Below are 15,417 nucleotides of genomic sequence, written 5' to 3'. Positions count from 1 at the left end.
GAGTTTGCAGAGATGGAGAGCACAGCTCGGGGTTCGCAGTGGCTTATGAGGTTTTCAGCAGAGCTGGTCCGGCCCTTTGCCTTCTTGCCTCCACTATGATCTGAAGTGCCACGTGGGAGGTTATAACGCCATCTTCTGATGGAATCATTGCCCACGTCAATGGAATCATTGCCCACCATTCGTCTGATCCTTCAATATTCATGGCAGGCACCCCAGAGGACTTAACCTCTGATTAGTTTTTCTGGGCTTCTCAGATAGCAACTGGCCATAGTGACCTTACGGTCTTTTAAATGATTTCAAGGTTACAATTCAGCAAATAGTTACCAGCAGCCTATTCCATGTCAGCCAAGTTGGTAGATATTTTTCTCCCCAACCCCCTAAGAAGTAGGAAATCTAGTTATTTTACCAGACAGGGACCTGAGGCCTCAGGAGGCCAGTTGTCACCTAAGCAATGCTTCAAGCCTAAGACCAGCAGCCCTTTCTCTATAAAGACACTGCAAGAGCATTGGAACAGGATTAATCCAGAACATTCTAGACGCTGAAATCCAGAGCTAAGATAAGAAGAAGACGTGACAGAGAACGTTGCAGATGTCAGTGGGGAGACAGGAGTTTCACCCAAGATTTAGCAGACCATGGGGTGACTGGTCATCCTTTCAAGCTGGAACGAGGTCCCGTTCTAGTGAGTCTTCGTTCACCTCTGTTTGTGTAGCTGCAATGATGATGGTGCTCTGTGGGTCTAAACGTGAAACAAACAGAAGGAAAAATACAATTATGAGAAGGCAGATTTTCACTACAAATAGCATCTTCCCAAAATTGAGCGTTTGAAGGGGTGGGGGTCGGCGGGGGAGGGGGGAAGATGGAGAAAATCCAGAAAGACAAGACAATATTGGTGATGTGTGTAAACTTACATTCAGAGATGGAAGAGAGCCTCCTGTGGTCTCAGCATCTCCTGCCGAGTTGATCAGACGGTGCAGAAAAGTTACAATGCAATAATAGCATGTATTGTGAACACCCCCCCCCCCGTTTCCTTTAACTATATGGTAAAAGAGTAAATACAAATGCTGATGTGGAATCTTTGCTGGAGATAGAGACACTGACTCTTTGCCACCTGAAATTGGCAGTGAACAGCAGAGCTGAAATGGGAATTGGCAGGTACCACTGGATGTACCCAGGCTCAAAGAACCACCAGTACCGTCCCGTGCCAACCCTGGGGGACAGGGCTAGCCCCTTGAGCAGTCCAGGTAAATACAGCCTCGGGGTGAATTCTCATGCCACGTCAACTGTTCTCTTTAATATGATTTGTACTGGCTCTTGCAGTTTGCTGATCTTTTCTGTTTTGCTTGATGCATTAATCTGTTCCCAGGGGCACGGGTGGAATTGGCCCTTTACAGACTTTTTTTAATCATCTTTCTTTTTCTCTCTTCCTCTCCATCCCACCCCATCTTTCACCTCTTTCTTCTCCCTCCTTCCCGTCTCCTCACCCTCGCCTCTCCTCAAAGGGAGCAGTGTACAATGAGCTCTGCCTTGGGGTAAAGCACCAAATTTCCAATATGGAAACTAATCATGGGGGGGGGGATCACCCACGGCCACCACAGGGCGGGCGGGGGGACCAAGCCCTGAGCCAGGACATCTGAGGAGTCCCCCGATATCTTTCTGGCCACTGAGCCCTGCACCGCTCTGATTTAACATCCGTCCATTGCCTTTGAGAAGGAAAAATCAGAGCCGGGAAATGAGGATCGGATATGTGTGCGCTCGATCCTGTCAGGTAGGTCCGCTGGGTCTGGTTTCCAGTGTCCTCACTCCAGAGGGGCACTGGCGTCTCAGAACCTCTCAGCCTGGGTCTGCGTGAACCATGCACCTGGGGACCGGGAAGCCGGGAAGGCTGAGCATCGTCTTGGCTCAATTAGCTCAGATTCCGTGGCTGCCAGTTACTTAAGGCGTGGAAAATACAGGGATGGTGGTGGGTCAGAGAAACCCAGCGGGCTTCAAGTATGGCTCTCATTCTGGGTGAACCCAGAGCAGCGTTCCTCGCCAGTATCTGCTGGGCCCTGCAGGAAAATACCAGAAATGACAGTGTAGACACTCCAGGTCAACACAGAGCGGTCCCGAGGTACAGTGGAAGATGCATGTTGAATTCCAAAGTCATACCACCTGTCGGTCATTTAAGGCAGTTTTTCATTTTGCCTTAAAACCTGGATTGTGGCTTCCGGTGAATGACCAGGAAGTCTGACTTGGGATTTCGTTTTTGCCACCTCGAGTAACACATCCCTTCACCCTGAGTCTGGCTGTTAGGCACCAGCTCTGTGTGTGCCTGTGCCTGCCCAGAGCCAGTTAGAAAAGGCAAGGTGAGCAAGAAACGCCAGCAGACATTTGTTTTCTTGGGTCCTTTGAAGAACGGAGGCTTCTGGAGTCTTGAGTTTTAAAAATCGCCATTAGACGTGACATACCCACACGGCGAATCCTGTGCAGCAGTGGAAAGGCATGACGGATGTGCGATGCACACTGCCGCATGAGTGGCTCTCTGAAACAGGGGGCTGAGTAGAAGCAGCAGACGCACTAGGGCAGGTAGTGTAGGGTTCCATTTATGTGAAATGTCCAGAATCGGCACATCCCGAGAGCCAGAAAGTAGATGAGTGTTTGCTGGAGGCAGGGGGGCAGGGGAACAAAGAGTGACAGCTGATGGATACAGGGGACCATTTGTGGGGTGATGGAGATGGTTTTCGTTTGCTTGTTAAATTTTATTGGAGTAGAAGTGACTTACAATGTTGTGTTAGTTTCAGGTGTACAGCAAGGTGACTCCATTTTCTATATATATATTTGCGTGTGTGTGTATTCTTTTTCAAAATCTTTCCCCACATAGGCTGTCACGGAGTAGTGAATAAATGTCCCCCAGCTATAAAGTAGGTCCTTGTTACTCATTAATTTTGTACGGAGCCATGTGTGTATATGTTCATCTCAACCTCCCAATCCACCCGTGCGCACAACATTTCACCTTTGGTGACGCTAATTTTGATTTCAGGATCTTGTAGTCTGTTTCTATCTTGTGAAAAAGTCCTTTTGTATCATTTTTAAAATTAGATTCCACATATTAGGGATCTCATCTGATATTTGTCTTTCTCTGTCTGACTTACTTCACTTAGTATGATCATTCCTAGGTTCATCCATGTGGCTGCAAATGGCGTGGTTTCCTTCTGCTTTATGGCTGAGTAATATTCCATTGTATATATGTACCACATCTTCCTTATCCAGTCTCCTGCTGATGGACGTTTTGGTTGCTTCTATGTCCTGGCTGTTGTCACTAGTGCTACAATGAACAGTGGGGTGCAGGTACCCGTTCAAATTACGGTTTTCTCTGGGTGTGTGCCCAGGAGTGGGATTGCTGCACCATATGGTAGTTCCATGTGGAGTTTTTTTAAGGAACCTCTACACTGCTCTGTACAGTGGTTGCACCAACCTACATTCATTCCCACCAGCAGTGTAGGAGGGTTCCCTTTTCTCCACACCCTGTCCAGCATTTATTGTTTGTAGACTTTTTGACGATGGCCATTCTGACAGGTGTGAGGTGATGTCAGCATTTCCATGGAGATGTTTTAAAACGAGAGCGTGGTGATGGTTATACCACCCTGTAAATTTACCCCAAACTGTTGGATTGTGCATTTAAAAGAGGTGAATTTTCTATGTAAACTTAGCTCAGTAGGGCAGTCCGTCTGTGCCCCTCGCCCAGCATAATTCACTGTGCACAATTCAGTGGCAGAGAGAGAGAATGAACAGCGCTGGTAAACATGTCAGGAAGGTCACCAAGTTGTCAGAAACTACTGCTGGAGGGAGAACGGTCTTCATTTGAAGAATATGTTGGAAGATACCAGGCCAGTGGGAAATGGAGTAAAAACTAAGCATCTTTTCCTGGACCGGGTGGCAAGGAGTAATCGTCAGTATCTTAGGAGGGGGGAACCCCTGTATTAGTTGCTGAAGTTCTATCCACCTGTTCAGCAGTTCCCAGTGAGTGCGTTGGGATAAGACTTCCTACGTGCCCTTGACCCTCCAACCTGACACCGGAACATGGGCTTTCCAAGCAGCGGCGGCAGCTGAGAAGAAGAAATACAAGGCTCCGCTTTCCTTACTGAAACCTTTGGGGCCACAGTTGTTTGGGAATTCACAAGAGTTTGGGTTTTTGAAAGTGACACGGCGTGCATAGCCCATACGACACAATGTCCTCAGCAAGGTCTGGGCACCCCGCCTCCGCCGCCGCCAAGTCCAACACATCGATCTTTCTAGAGAGCTGGAGTTGGGGCAGTGATGCCTGCAGACAGCCTCTGGGTTATTCAGGTCAAGTTGAGGAACCAAGTAAAGTGAGATAGAACAGGTTTTGCTGTCAGAGGAGCTCGATCAAAAACAAAACAAAACAGAACAAAAACAACAACAGCAGCAACAAAAACAGCTGATCTAAGTTTTCAGAGTTCGGGGAATTCTGGAATGGTATGATGAGAAACCAGAGAACACCAGTAAGGATCCCGTTCATTGCTGGGGCTATTTCAGGTGAGAAGTCCTCGAGCAAGCATGTTCTTGTACTAACGGGAGAAACAAAATCACTGAACTTGGTCTAGAGATTCTTCTTCCCAGATCTGGAAACGGTCTCCACCACCCGTGGCCACAATCCTGTGTGTGCGGTGGCTGAAGCCCCTGCAGGGAATGTGCCCGTGTGGCACTGGGGCCATCTGTGTCTGGAGCCAGGGGCAGAGGCCTCTTGGGGGATGGTGTCAAGAGTACAGCTCGGCCCCGGAGTCAGGGGACCAAAGCCAGCTGTGGAATGGCCTTTCCAACTGCTGGGTGGTTTTGCTGGCTCCTGAAATCAACGTGGTTGCTGTTCAGTGCTTAGATCCCAAAGCAGATGGTGTGAGGGAAAAAATAGAGAATTCCATATGGCTCTTGTGTCTTTTTTTTTTTTTTCTTTTCCCCTTTGTGGAGCTCTCAGATTCTTTCCAGTGGGGCGGGGGAGGGGGGGAGGGAGGGGAAGAGGTTTGGATCCAGGCTGACCCGGGAAGCTTTGCCAAAGGAAAGTGCATCTCCCACCCATGCAGGCGCTTACTATGGCAGAGCCCACCTCCCCCCCGACTCCCCGCCCCACAAGCTCCTTATTCCCCATCTGAGGTGTCCAGGTGGTTCCAGCTTCCTTTGCCTTGAGCGTTTCCCGTTTTCCTTTTTTGGGTTAGCGCTTGGATGGTTAATCCTTCACCATCTGTTTCTCCTTTCTTTTTTCATTTTTTAACTTCCTCCATCAGGTGACATCCCCATCTTCTCTAGGCCTCCAGGAAATCAAAGCGTGGGTGGCCACAAGGGCAGCCCCATGTAACTGTAACGCTGCCTCGGGGACCTAGGGCAGAGATGGTGGCCCTCGTGGAAGAGGGAACTGTTAGGCTGTATCTGCATTCTATGGAACAGTGTGCCAGGGAAGCGCTGAGGCTCTTGTGGCTTGTGTTACACAGGCTGCAGGGTGGAGTCAGCAAGTATTCAGGTTCCTTATTCCAAGTGTTGGTCTCGGGACCAGCAGGATGGGCCCCACCGGAGGCGAATTACAAATGCAGCATCTCAGGCCCCACCCCAGACCTGCTGAATCAGAATCCGCACTTGAGCAAGATGTCCAGATGGCTCTGATGCACACTGCAGTTTGAGGAGCTCTCCCTTCGAGGAAGGTCCAAAAGCCAGAAGGGAAAAGGCAGGAAGGAATGGAAGAAGTGAACTTACCCTCCAAAGTTCTCCAAATTTCTGTGTTTGGAAAAGACGAGGAATTGCTTAAGGTGTCCATTCTCCCTTCCCTATTAATTGGTGGGGGGGGGGGAGCATGTATAAGACCTGTCGGTCTCTAATGCACCGAGTGCTGGTTTGTGTGGAAGGGCAGCAACCTCTGCTTCTCTCAGCTACTTGGCTCAACACATGCCTCCTCTTATTCCTTTGTTTGAAATCTTGGTGAAGAGAGTGGGGAGGGGGCCGTGAACGTGGGAAAGGCTGGTTTCCTTGGGGAGAGAATGAGGGGAAAGCAGCTGATAGAAACTGGGGGCAGTTCTCAAGTGCCCCTCGCGCCCTTCTTTAATATAATCCAGTGACATGCAAGGTGCCATCACTTACTACAGGCTGGAAGCTAACTGACCAAGAATGATTATTCAGGTGCTGGTAAACCTGCGTGTGGTTCAGCCTCCAATCTGCCAGGTAAGGAGTCGGATAAGATGGCCGTAGATAATTCCAGAAATCCCAGAGAGCACTCTCTCACGTCTGATCTACAACAGAGGCTGCAGGGAGAGGGCAGGAATGTTGGCGTTTAGCTGAGACTTTGGCAGGATGCCCATGGGTTGGGCTTTCCATGGCTGAGCCTGGCTTCCCGAGTGGCCAGGTGGGGCAAGCAAGGTCCTGCCGTCCGCTGCCACGTCACAGGTGGCACATCTGCCCAGGAGGGCCCCCTGTGATCCCCAGTCTCCCCCAGTCTCCCTCTGGAGACTTCTCTGCTGTGGATCTTTTCTGAAAACACCCGGTTGGGAAGCTTAGCTCTTCATGTGTGTCCATCGGGCTCTGTGGCTGGTCAGGTGCGGACTGGAGCCAGTGGTCTACCGGTGTCACTTGGGCTCTAGGGCGGGGCTGCCCTTCCCCGGAGTCTGGTTGGGGCTCTCTTGGTCTACACCGCATTCGCCAGGGGACACGCCCAGTCTGTCAGAAGGCTTCCTGTGACTCAAGGTGTTTTCAGGTTAAATGGAGGCAAACAGTGGACCCAGAGCGAGTGTATTCCTGCTCGGGTTCATGCTGTAATGTTTCTGAGTTTTTTTTTTTTTTAAGAGTTCTATGCATTTTGTTTTCTTCTGTGGGTCGATTATTTCATTGTCAAATCACCTGCGGTTTTCACACAAAATATGAGCCAGCGTAGAGTAACTATTTAATAGCTTATTTGCCAAAGACTACTCTGTGAGCCATATACCTGTAATTTTTCTTTGCCAAATGTTCAGCTCTTTATCAGCCATACCGTTGGTATATGATTAGCACTCCATTATGCAGCAGTGGCTGTGACTGTGTCTGTGGGACGTAGGACCCCCTTGGCCTTTTGGTCTCATGTCTGTTCCTCAGCTCACCCTGGGAGGCAAAGCAAGCAGTAATGAAAAGCAAATCAATCAATCAGTATTGAGGGTTGAACAGGAGCTTTCTATCAGGAACAGTGTCTGGTTTTAGGGACATGGTCTCGGAGTAGTCAAAGCAGCAGTTCGCAGTCTTTTACAGATAGTGACACCTGGCCTTTGCTTTCTTGCTGATATCCCTCGTGTTAAATGTTTTTGGTTAGAGTTAATTAAAATTAATTTCGTCTTGAACGCTTTTGCCACCCTTAGAGCTCACTGGGGATACTGGGAAGCAGTTGGGAAGCAGCTGAATCTGTTGCTGGAGGCTCGCATCCTCGTGCCTCTTCACTCACAAATAGGTCCCCCCACACGTACCCCCATGTGGTTCCGTATCTGTCCAAAGCTTATATAAGATGGCTGGTGCACCAGGAAGCAGAAAGCTGTGGGTGTCAGAGTCATTTGGGTGGGACGAGGTTTTCTCTGAGGAGCATCGTGCTTGGATGCTCTGGGATTCCTCTGGGAACTCCTATGGACAGTGCTGTCACCCCAAGTGACGAGATGCCAGGCCAGCAGGAGAGGCAGGTGCATCAGACTGAGCCTTTCCATGGTCTTAAAACCATCCTCTTATTATTCCCCTATTCTGTCCCAGTAGCAGTACACACGGTACAGAGATTCCTGTGGGGACGTGGCTTATCAGACCAGGCTGGTGATGCCGCCCACCGCGCTTTTGCGAGTAAAGGTTTATTAGAACCAGCCACGCCCATTCATTTGGAGATCCTCTGTGGCCACTTTCCTGTGACAGCAGCAGAATCGAGTGGTTGCAGCCATATGCCCCGCCAAGCCAAAAATAGTTACAGTCTGGCCCTTTCTAGAAATGAATTGCCGACCCCTGACTGAGAGTAACTGCATTCTTAGCTCACGTGGCAAAGTCAACCTACTGATGGTAGGCAAGACCTAAGAATGTTCTGGTCACTCAGTTTCCTAAAATCTTCTCCACCTGATATCCCTCAGCTTCTTCTCCCCAGGTTCCAGAACCCTCGCTTCCTGGAGTACCTGGTGTTCATAGGCTTTAGATAAACCCTCGGCCCTTCTTCAGATGGTGCCTTGTCTCTTTCTGGAAGCTTAGCCCCCTTGGCCCCTTCTAGGTCCTTCTCTGAGTATTTCCCGTAATAAACCAACTCCTCTTATTAAATGGATGCCATGGAGCTCTTTTCATCTATTATCCCATTCATTGTACTTTGACAAGTTTTTTTTTTTTTTCTGTGATACATATATATTATTTCATGTAACATTTTGGGGTCATTTTTGTAAGTGATTTTTTAATGTATGGGCCTCTGAGACCCTTAATGAGAATCACCAAGGATGCTGGTTAGGCGTTCCTGTTGTGGCTCAGTGGGTTAAGAACCTGACTAGTATCCGTGAGGATGCGGATTCAATCCCTGACCTCGTTCAGTTGGTTAAGGATCTGGCGTTGCTACAAGCTGTGGTGTCGGTGGCAGAAGCAGCTTGGATCTGGCGTGGCTGTGGCTGTGGTGTAGGCCGGCAGCTACAGCTCCGATTTGACCCCTAGTCTGGGAACCTCCATGTGCCGCAGGTGCAGCCCTTAAAAAAAAAAAAATGATGCTGATTAAACATTCAGATTGCCAGCACCCGACCCCTAACCTGCAGGCTGAGTCCTAGGAATTTGGATAATTCAGATCCACACTAAAATCTGACCACCACTGCTGAATACATAGAGAATCATATCATTGGCTGAGAAAACAGTTCCTTATTACAGCATCTGTGGTAAAGTATTCCTGTTGAAAATACCTTTCCAAGGAACAACAGGAACTTGAAATTCACAAACAGCTTATATACGGTTTTACTCTCAAGATGCCCAAAGCCAAATCACCACATCCTTAGCCGACAGTGAAATTGAAGCAAACTCTTCTCGATGTTTTAATATTGTCATTGCATCTTTGGGTATTGAAAAAGAAATGCAAAAAGATTCTCTGGTAGAGCTGCAGGCAACAGCCACAGTGCAAGCTGTGTATTGTCATCTCTTGCCGCGTAACAAATCCAGCTTCAACTTCACGGCCAGGAACAACAGAAATTCTCTCAGTTTCCGTAGGCCAGGAGCCTGGGCCCTGCTTCGCTGTGTCAAGGTCTCTAACAAGGCTGCCCGGAAAGCACTGGCCATGGCTACGGTCCCATCTGAAGGCACAGCTGTGGAAGAATCCGCTTCCCAGATGACATGGGTGCTTGTTGGCAGGACTTAGTTCCTCGATGACTGTGGTGCTGAGGGCCTCAGTTCCTCCCTAGCTGTTGGCCCAAGACCCCCCGACTCTTTGCCCTGTGGGCTTTCCCATGCCTCCCTCATGCCACAGCAGCTGGCTTCATCAGAGAGAGCAGGGGAGCGGCTCAGAGAGTGTGCCAGCAAGAGAAGAGGCAGTTGCGAGGAAGAGGGAAGTCGGGCTTTTGAAGCCTTGATGGGGAAGCGGGTCAGCAGGTTCAGCCCACACTGGGGGGAGGGGCTCACACAAGGGTGTGAGTATCAGGAGGTGAGGACCATCACGGGGTGTGTGTGTGTGGGGGGGCCTTAGAAGGCTGCCTGCCACCAGCCGTGTACACAGTTCAAGATGGAAACGCATCACATCGTTTGCCCCCCTTAGGGCACTGTTTTCTCTCCTTAATGACAAACCAAGTGGGGGGAGCCTACAGGATATGCCACAGGACCTGTCCCCCCAGCCCAGGCCACCCAAGCTGATGTGGCTCCTGGCTTTTGCTGCCTGTTCTTAGTTTCCAAAAGGGATTGGTAGCCTTTTGCTCTTACCAGCATCTTTTGTAAAAATCGAATTTAAGAAGCAGATCTTGAAAAAAGCAGCGGATTTTTTTTAGAAACTGTTTTGGAGGTGTAATTGACATGCATAAACTGCATATATTTAAAGTGGCCCTTTTTCTTGTCTTTTTAGGGCTGCTCCCGTGGCATATGGAAGTTCCCACCAGGCTTGGGATCACATCGGAGCTGTAGTCGCCAGCCTACGCCAGAGCCACAGCCACACGGGATCCGAGCCGCGTCTGGGACCTACACCACAGCTCATGGCTACGCCGAATCCTTAACCTACTGAGCGAGGCCAGGGATCAAACCTGCAACCTCATGGGTCCTAGTTGGATTTGTTTCTGCTGTGCCATGACGGGAACTCCTAAAGTGGCCTGTTTGATACGTTTTGACATCTCTGTGCCCAGGAAACCAGCACCACAAGCAAGCTGGTGACCTGTCAATCCCCAGATTTTCCCGGGTCCCTTTGCAAGCCCTCCAACTCTTAGCAACCACTGATTTGCCCTCTGTGTCTCTGGGTGAGTTGACATTTCTGGAATGACCCTAGTGAAAATTTGTTTGTGTATATTCTCTCCTCTTTTCTCGCCAAGCTATTCCCATAAAATGTTGTGTGATGCTGGCTGCTTCGTAGCTCCAAGGTTTGCCTGAGTTTTACCCTTCCTCCCTCCGTGGAATATGCCCTGTGCCCTTAGAAGAAAACCCTCACAGACCCATTCTGCTCCCACCTACAGTGCAGGAGTTGAGTTTGCACCCACTCGCATCCAGCCTACACCCTAGTGCCAGATTAAGCTCTTAAAAGCATGCCTCAGATCATGTCACTCGCCTGCTCACAAACCCTCCCTCTGTGCCCACTGCCTGTGAAACGAAGCACACGAGGCTTCAGGCTGGCATGGAGGCCTCCCCACGGGAGCCCCACCAGCCTCTCCAGCTTCTTTCCGATGCCGTGAGAAACTCAGTCACGCCCTGAACACGCCCTCCCCGCATTGGTCTCCCTCTCCTTCCCTCCTGCTTGTCCATCTGTCCTAACCGTGGGCTCCTTCTGTTCAAGGCCTGTCTACACCGCTGCCGCCCACACACCCTTTCCTAAGCTCCCCCACGCTAAGCCAAGGAGATCTGTCCCTCCTTCCCTCCCCATGTCCCTAAGTTACCTCGTTCTTTATTCTACTTGCATGACGTCTGGAATGTTTGTGTCCCTCGCCCCACTCCACAATGTCAATGCCGGGAGGGCAGACCAAACCCTTGCAGCCCCCAGCACAGTGCCTTGCACACAGCAGCAATTCAGTAGACACGCACTGGATTCGGTAGAGTCCAGGAGCGCATAGACACTGTCGCCCAGATGGTCGAGGAGGTTGAGTGCTGCTCCAGCTTCATACTGCCTGCCGGGAGGTCTCAGCTTTCCTGAACACCCTACAGGTCCCTGTGCTCTGAAAATCTCTGTCGTTTGCATTTAGAGCCAGCTTCCCCTGCCCACTGTCGCTTTCCCTGGTTCTTTGCGCCCCACGTCCCCAGGCTAAGAGCCCACACGTGGTCTTCAGGGAAACCCAAGCCAGTTCCCACAGAAGGCGAAAGAAGAGACTAACAAGCGTGTGTTTCCTGACTTTGTTTATTCTCACCATGTGAACATTGCTTTGCTTCCATGCAACTGCTTATCTTCTACTACCCAAGCCACACTGCAAACGCTAGACGCTCATCTTTTTTGTTGTGAGCCATACGGAAAGTCCTAGACACTTGTCTTTTTAAAGATTTTTCACAGCATTGCACAAAAATGAGAATTTCTGGTTTAACAGATTTTAGGACAAGCTTTTAAAAGGATCCGTTGATGGAGTTCCCATTGTGGCTCAGCAGGTTAAGAACCCGACATAGTCTCTGTGAGGGTCTGATCCCTGGTCTCGTTCAGTGGGTAAAGGATCTGGCGTTGCCATGAGATGTGGCGTAGGTCGCAGACACAGCTCGGATCGGCATGGCTGTGGCTGTGGTGTAGGCCAGTAGGTACAGTTCCCATTTGACCCCTAGCCTGAAAACTTCCATGTGCCACAGGTGTGACCCTAAAAATGCGCGCGCACGCGCACACACACACACACCTGCTGAGACAATTCCCTGTACATTACTGAAAATGGTTTCCACGTTCTTGGCCTTATATAATGGACTTTAATGCCTATGACTCTAAGAAGGTCAAGAGAGAATTGAGAAGCAGCCTGTCTGTCATTTGAGTGATTTCTCACTTAGGTTATTTTTCACTTAACAGGAAGCTCCCCTGTCCACTGCGTGAGACCTTCTTAGTACGATATACCAGTGGTTTACAGACTTAAGGTGTTTAGTCCCTCTGTAGTCTTAAAAATAATTGAAGACCCCAAAAAGCTTTTTGTTCATGTGGGTTGTATCTATAAATACTTTTATATTACAAATTATAACTGAGAAATGTATTATTTAGTAATAACACTGTCATTATAGAAGTTAAAAGCAGTATATTTTAAGTTGAGCTCAGAAATAAGACCACATTTTTTTCCTTTAAAAAAGTAATAAATGTATTTATTTTTCAATAATAAACTCCTTACATGTTAAATATTTAGGAAAGGTAACTTTTTTCCAGACAAAATAAAACTTGAGTGAGAAGAGTAGCACTGTTTTAACTTTTTGCAAATCTCCTGAATACGTGGCTTAATATTCAACAGCTGGGTTCTTACATCTGCCTCTGCATTCATTCAAAGGCATCTTGGCGTATCTAGTTTTGGTCGAAGCATATGACTAAAACTCAGTCTCTCACAGATAGGGGGTTGGAGAAGGCTGGAATGTTTTAATGGCTTTTTCATACATTTGTGGACCTCTTCCTTGATATTATACCCAAATCCAACAAGTGGTGGTTTCTTAAAGATTATTTATTATGTGGAAACGAAAACAGTGTCAGTGAACTTTCTCTACTCGGTTCCGTTAAGATCTGTTGCTCTACCTTGAAATTGGATGGGCGGTGTATTCGAGAATGATTGTGTAATCCCGCACATTGGCCATCTGGAAAATACTGGTTCTTTGAGCTGTGCAGACCTTCCAGGTGTTGACACATTTCATTAGACTATAATCCACAAAGTCCCATTCATTAATGTCACCACCAGCTTCATTAAGAATCCTTTTAAATACCGGGAAGCAGGGACTTCCACTATGGCAGGTGCAAGTTTTCTAAAATTGACTGGCAACAGATATTAAGAGTTGTTTTCTTTGAAGCGGTGAACTCATTTAGATCGGCTTTGAGACAATTTCTTCCAAATAACCAAGTCCCTGTGTGTACAATGTGATGTTGCAGGTACAGCATTGTAGTTCAACATCTGTATACACTGTGGAGTGATCACCACCACAAGTCTTGTTACCACCCATCACCCGTACAGTTGACCCCTTCACCCACTTTGCCACTTCCTTCCCCACTGGTTGGTTGCCACTAATCTATTCTCTGGGTCCGTGAGTTGTGGGTTTTTTGGTTTCCTTAGATGCCACATAGCAGTGAAATCATACAGTATTTCTTTTTCTCCATCTGACTTTTCACACGTAGCATAATGCTCTCAAGGTCCACTCATGTTGTTGCAAATGGCAGGGTTTCATTCTTTTTTGTGGCTAAGTAGTATTTCATTGAGAGGTGTGTGTGTGTGTCTGTGTGTATCATGTCTTTATCCATTCCTCTCTTGATGGACACTTAGGTTGTTTCCATGTCTTGGCTATTGTAAGTAATGCTGCAGTGAACACAGAGGTGCATATACCTTTTTGAATTAGTATGGAGATGCCTTAAAAAAATTAAGAATTACCGATATGACCAAAGCTATTTTACCTCTGTGTGTTTATCTGGAGGACATGAAAACTCCGTTTTCCCATAGCGGCTGCACCAATTTACACTCCTGCCAACAGGGCACATCTGTTCCCTTTCCTCCACATCTCGACCAAGGCTTTGGTTTTTTTTGTTTTGTCTTTTGGATAATAGCCACTCTGACAAGTGTGAGGTGCTATCTCATTGTGGTTTTGACTTGCGTTTCCCTGATAATTAGCGATGTTGAACATCTTTTCATATGCCTGTTGGCTATCTGTCTTTTTCCCAAGTCTTAATACCAATATAGCTTGTTTACTTATTTTTAAAGAGAAAAATGGCATTCCACCCAAAAACAAGGTGCTGGTTCAGCTCATAACTCAATCACACGAGAACTTTTCATTGTGTCTTGGTACGTAGCAGACACGTTGTATGCATCTTTCCCGTTTCGTGGCATATTCAAGAGGTGTGTACTTGGGTTTAGATTTATTGAAGCTGGTGATGTTTTACCACAACTAGGACATTTTACAGTGAAACTGTCTCATTTATTCATGTTTTTCTTGACTTGGTGATGAAAACTGTTGCGCTCATCAATACACATTGCTGCCACTGGCTGATTCGCGCTAAGCCGTCAGCAGCTTTACTGTGCGGACGTCGACACAGTGAAAAAGTCAATATCATCTCGAGCTATCATAAAGATAGCTTTGCCCTCTCAGACCTCCTGAAAGAGCCTCGGGGCCTCCCAGCAACCCCACCCCCACCCCCTGCTGTACAGACCCTCCGACGAGGGAGAGCCTCTGTTTTCTCATGGTTCAGCACGGAGCCAATGGACCTGGGAGTGGGTACGAAATGCAAACTGTACAGCCCTCGCCCAGACCTGCCTGTTTAATCTCCATTTTAGCAGGATCCCCAGAGAACTGATATGCACATTCAAGTTGGAGAAGCAGTGCTCTTTAACGGGGATCTGTCGATTTTGCCTATAAAGGGCCAGATGGTAAATATCTGGCAACTACTCAACTCTGCCTTTGCAGCTTGAAAATAGCCACACACGGTACATAAAGGGATGTGTTTGGCTGTGTTCCAATAAAACTATTTATGGACCTAGAAATTTGAATTCCACATACTTGTATCATGAAGTATCATTATTCTTTGAGTTTGGGGGTTTTGGGGGGAAATTATTTAGAAATATAAAAAGGCCTCCTGAGTTCGCAGGCCATATGGAGCACTGAGTTTGGCCCATGGGCCACAGTTGGTTCCACCTGTGGTGGAACAATTGTTCTCCGACTCAAGAGTCACCAGGGGAGCTTTTTTTTTTTTTTTTTTTTTTTTTTTTAAATCAAGACCTCTAATTCCTGAGTGAGTCCCACCCCAAGAAATTCTGATTTAATGGGTCTAAGGTGAAGAGTCTGGGCATCAGGGCTTTTGAAGGTGCTCTAGGTGGGATCTAGTGTGCAGCAAAACCTGAGATCTGCTCTATAATATTTTGTAAACAAAGTAAGCTTTCATTAAGGCCCCCCCCCCCAGTTTTAATTGGAGAATTGGGCAGTGTCTCAGAGCAGGACTGTATAAACATGGCAGCCTTAGAATGGTGTTTCTCACCCTTGACACTGCGTCCCCTCATCCTTTGTTGGGTGGAGGACCGTCCTGTACACTGAGGGATGTTCAGCAGCATCCTGGCTTCTCCCCACCACATGCCAGTAGCGCCCCGCCAGTTGTGATGA

General features: G+C 48.0%; 1 protein-coding gene across 9 annotated transcripts in view; it reads left to right on the top strand.

The window, feature by feature from the left end:
- Nucleotides 1-15,417, top strand: part of GPM6B (glycoprotein M6B) — a 153,273-nt gene that overhangs the window by 117,712 nt on the left and 20,144 nt on the right. For 5 of the 9 annotated variants that reach the window (XM_021079591.1, XM_001927816.6, XM_003360231.4 and 2 more), the window contains exon 2: nt 1,122-1,241. The exons of the other annotated variants lie outside the window; for them this stretch is intronic. In XM_021079591.1, the coding sequence (XP_020935250.1) occupies nt 1,139-1,241 (103 nt within the window). In that variant the 5' untranslated portion in view covers nt 1,122-1,138. The remainder of the gene's footprint in view (nt 1-1,121; nt 1,242-15,417) is intronic. 9 annotated transcript variants of the gene reach the window in all.

Source organism: Sus scrofa, chromosome X (assembly GCF_000003025.6).
Source record: "Sus scrofa isolate TJ Tabasco breed Duroc chromosome X, Sscrofa11.1, whole genome shotgun sequence".
Taxonomy (NCBI): Eukaryota; Metazoa; Chordata; class Mammalia; order Artiodactyla; family Suidae; genus Sus; species Sus scrofa.
Note: the sequence above shows the minus strand (reverse complement) of the source record. Positions and strands in the feature narration are given on the sequence as shown.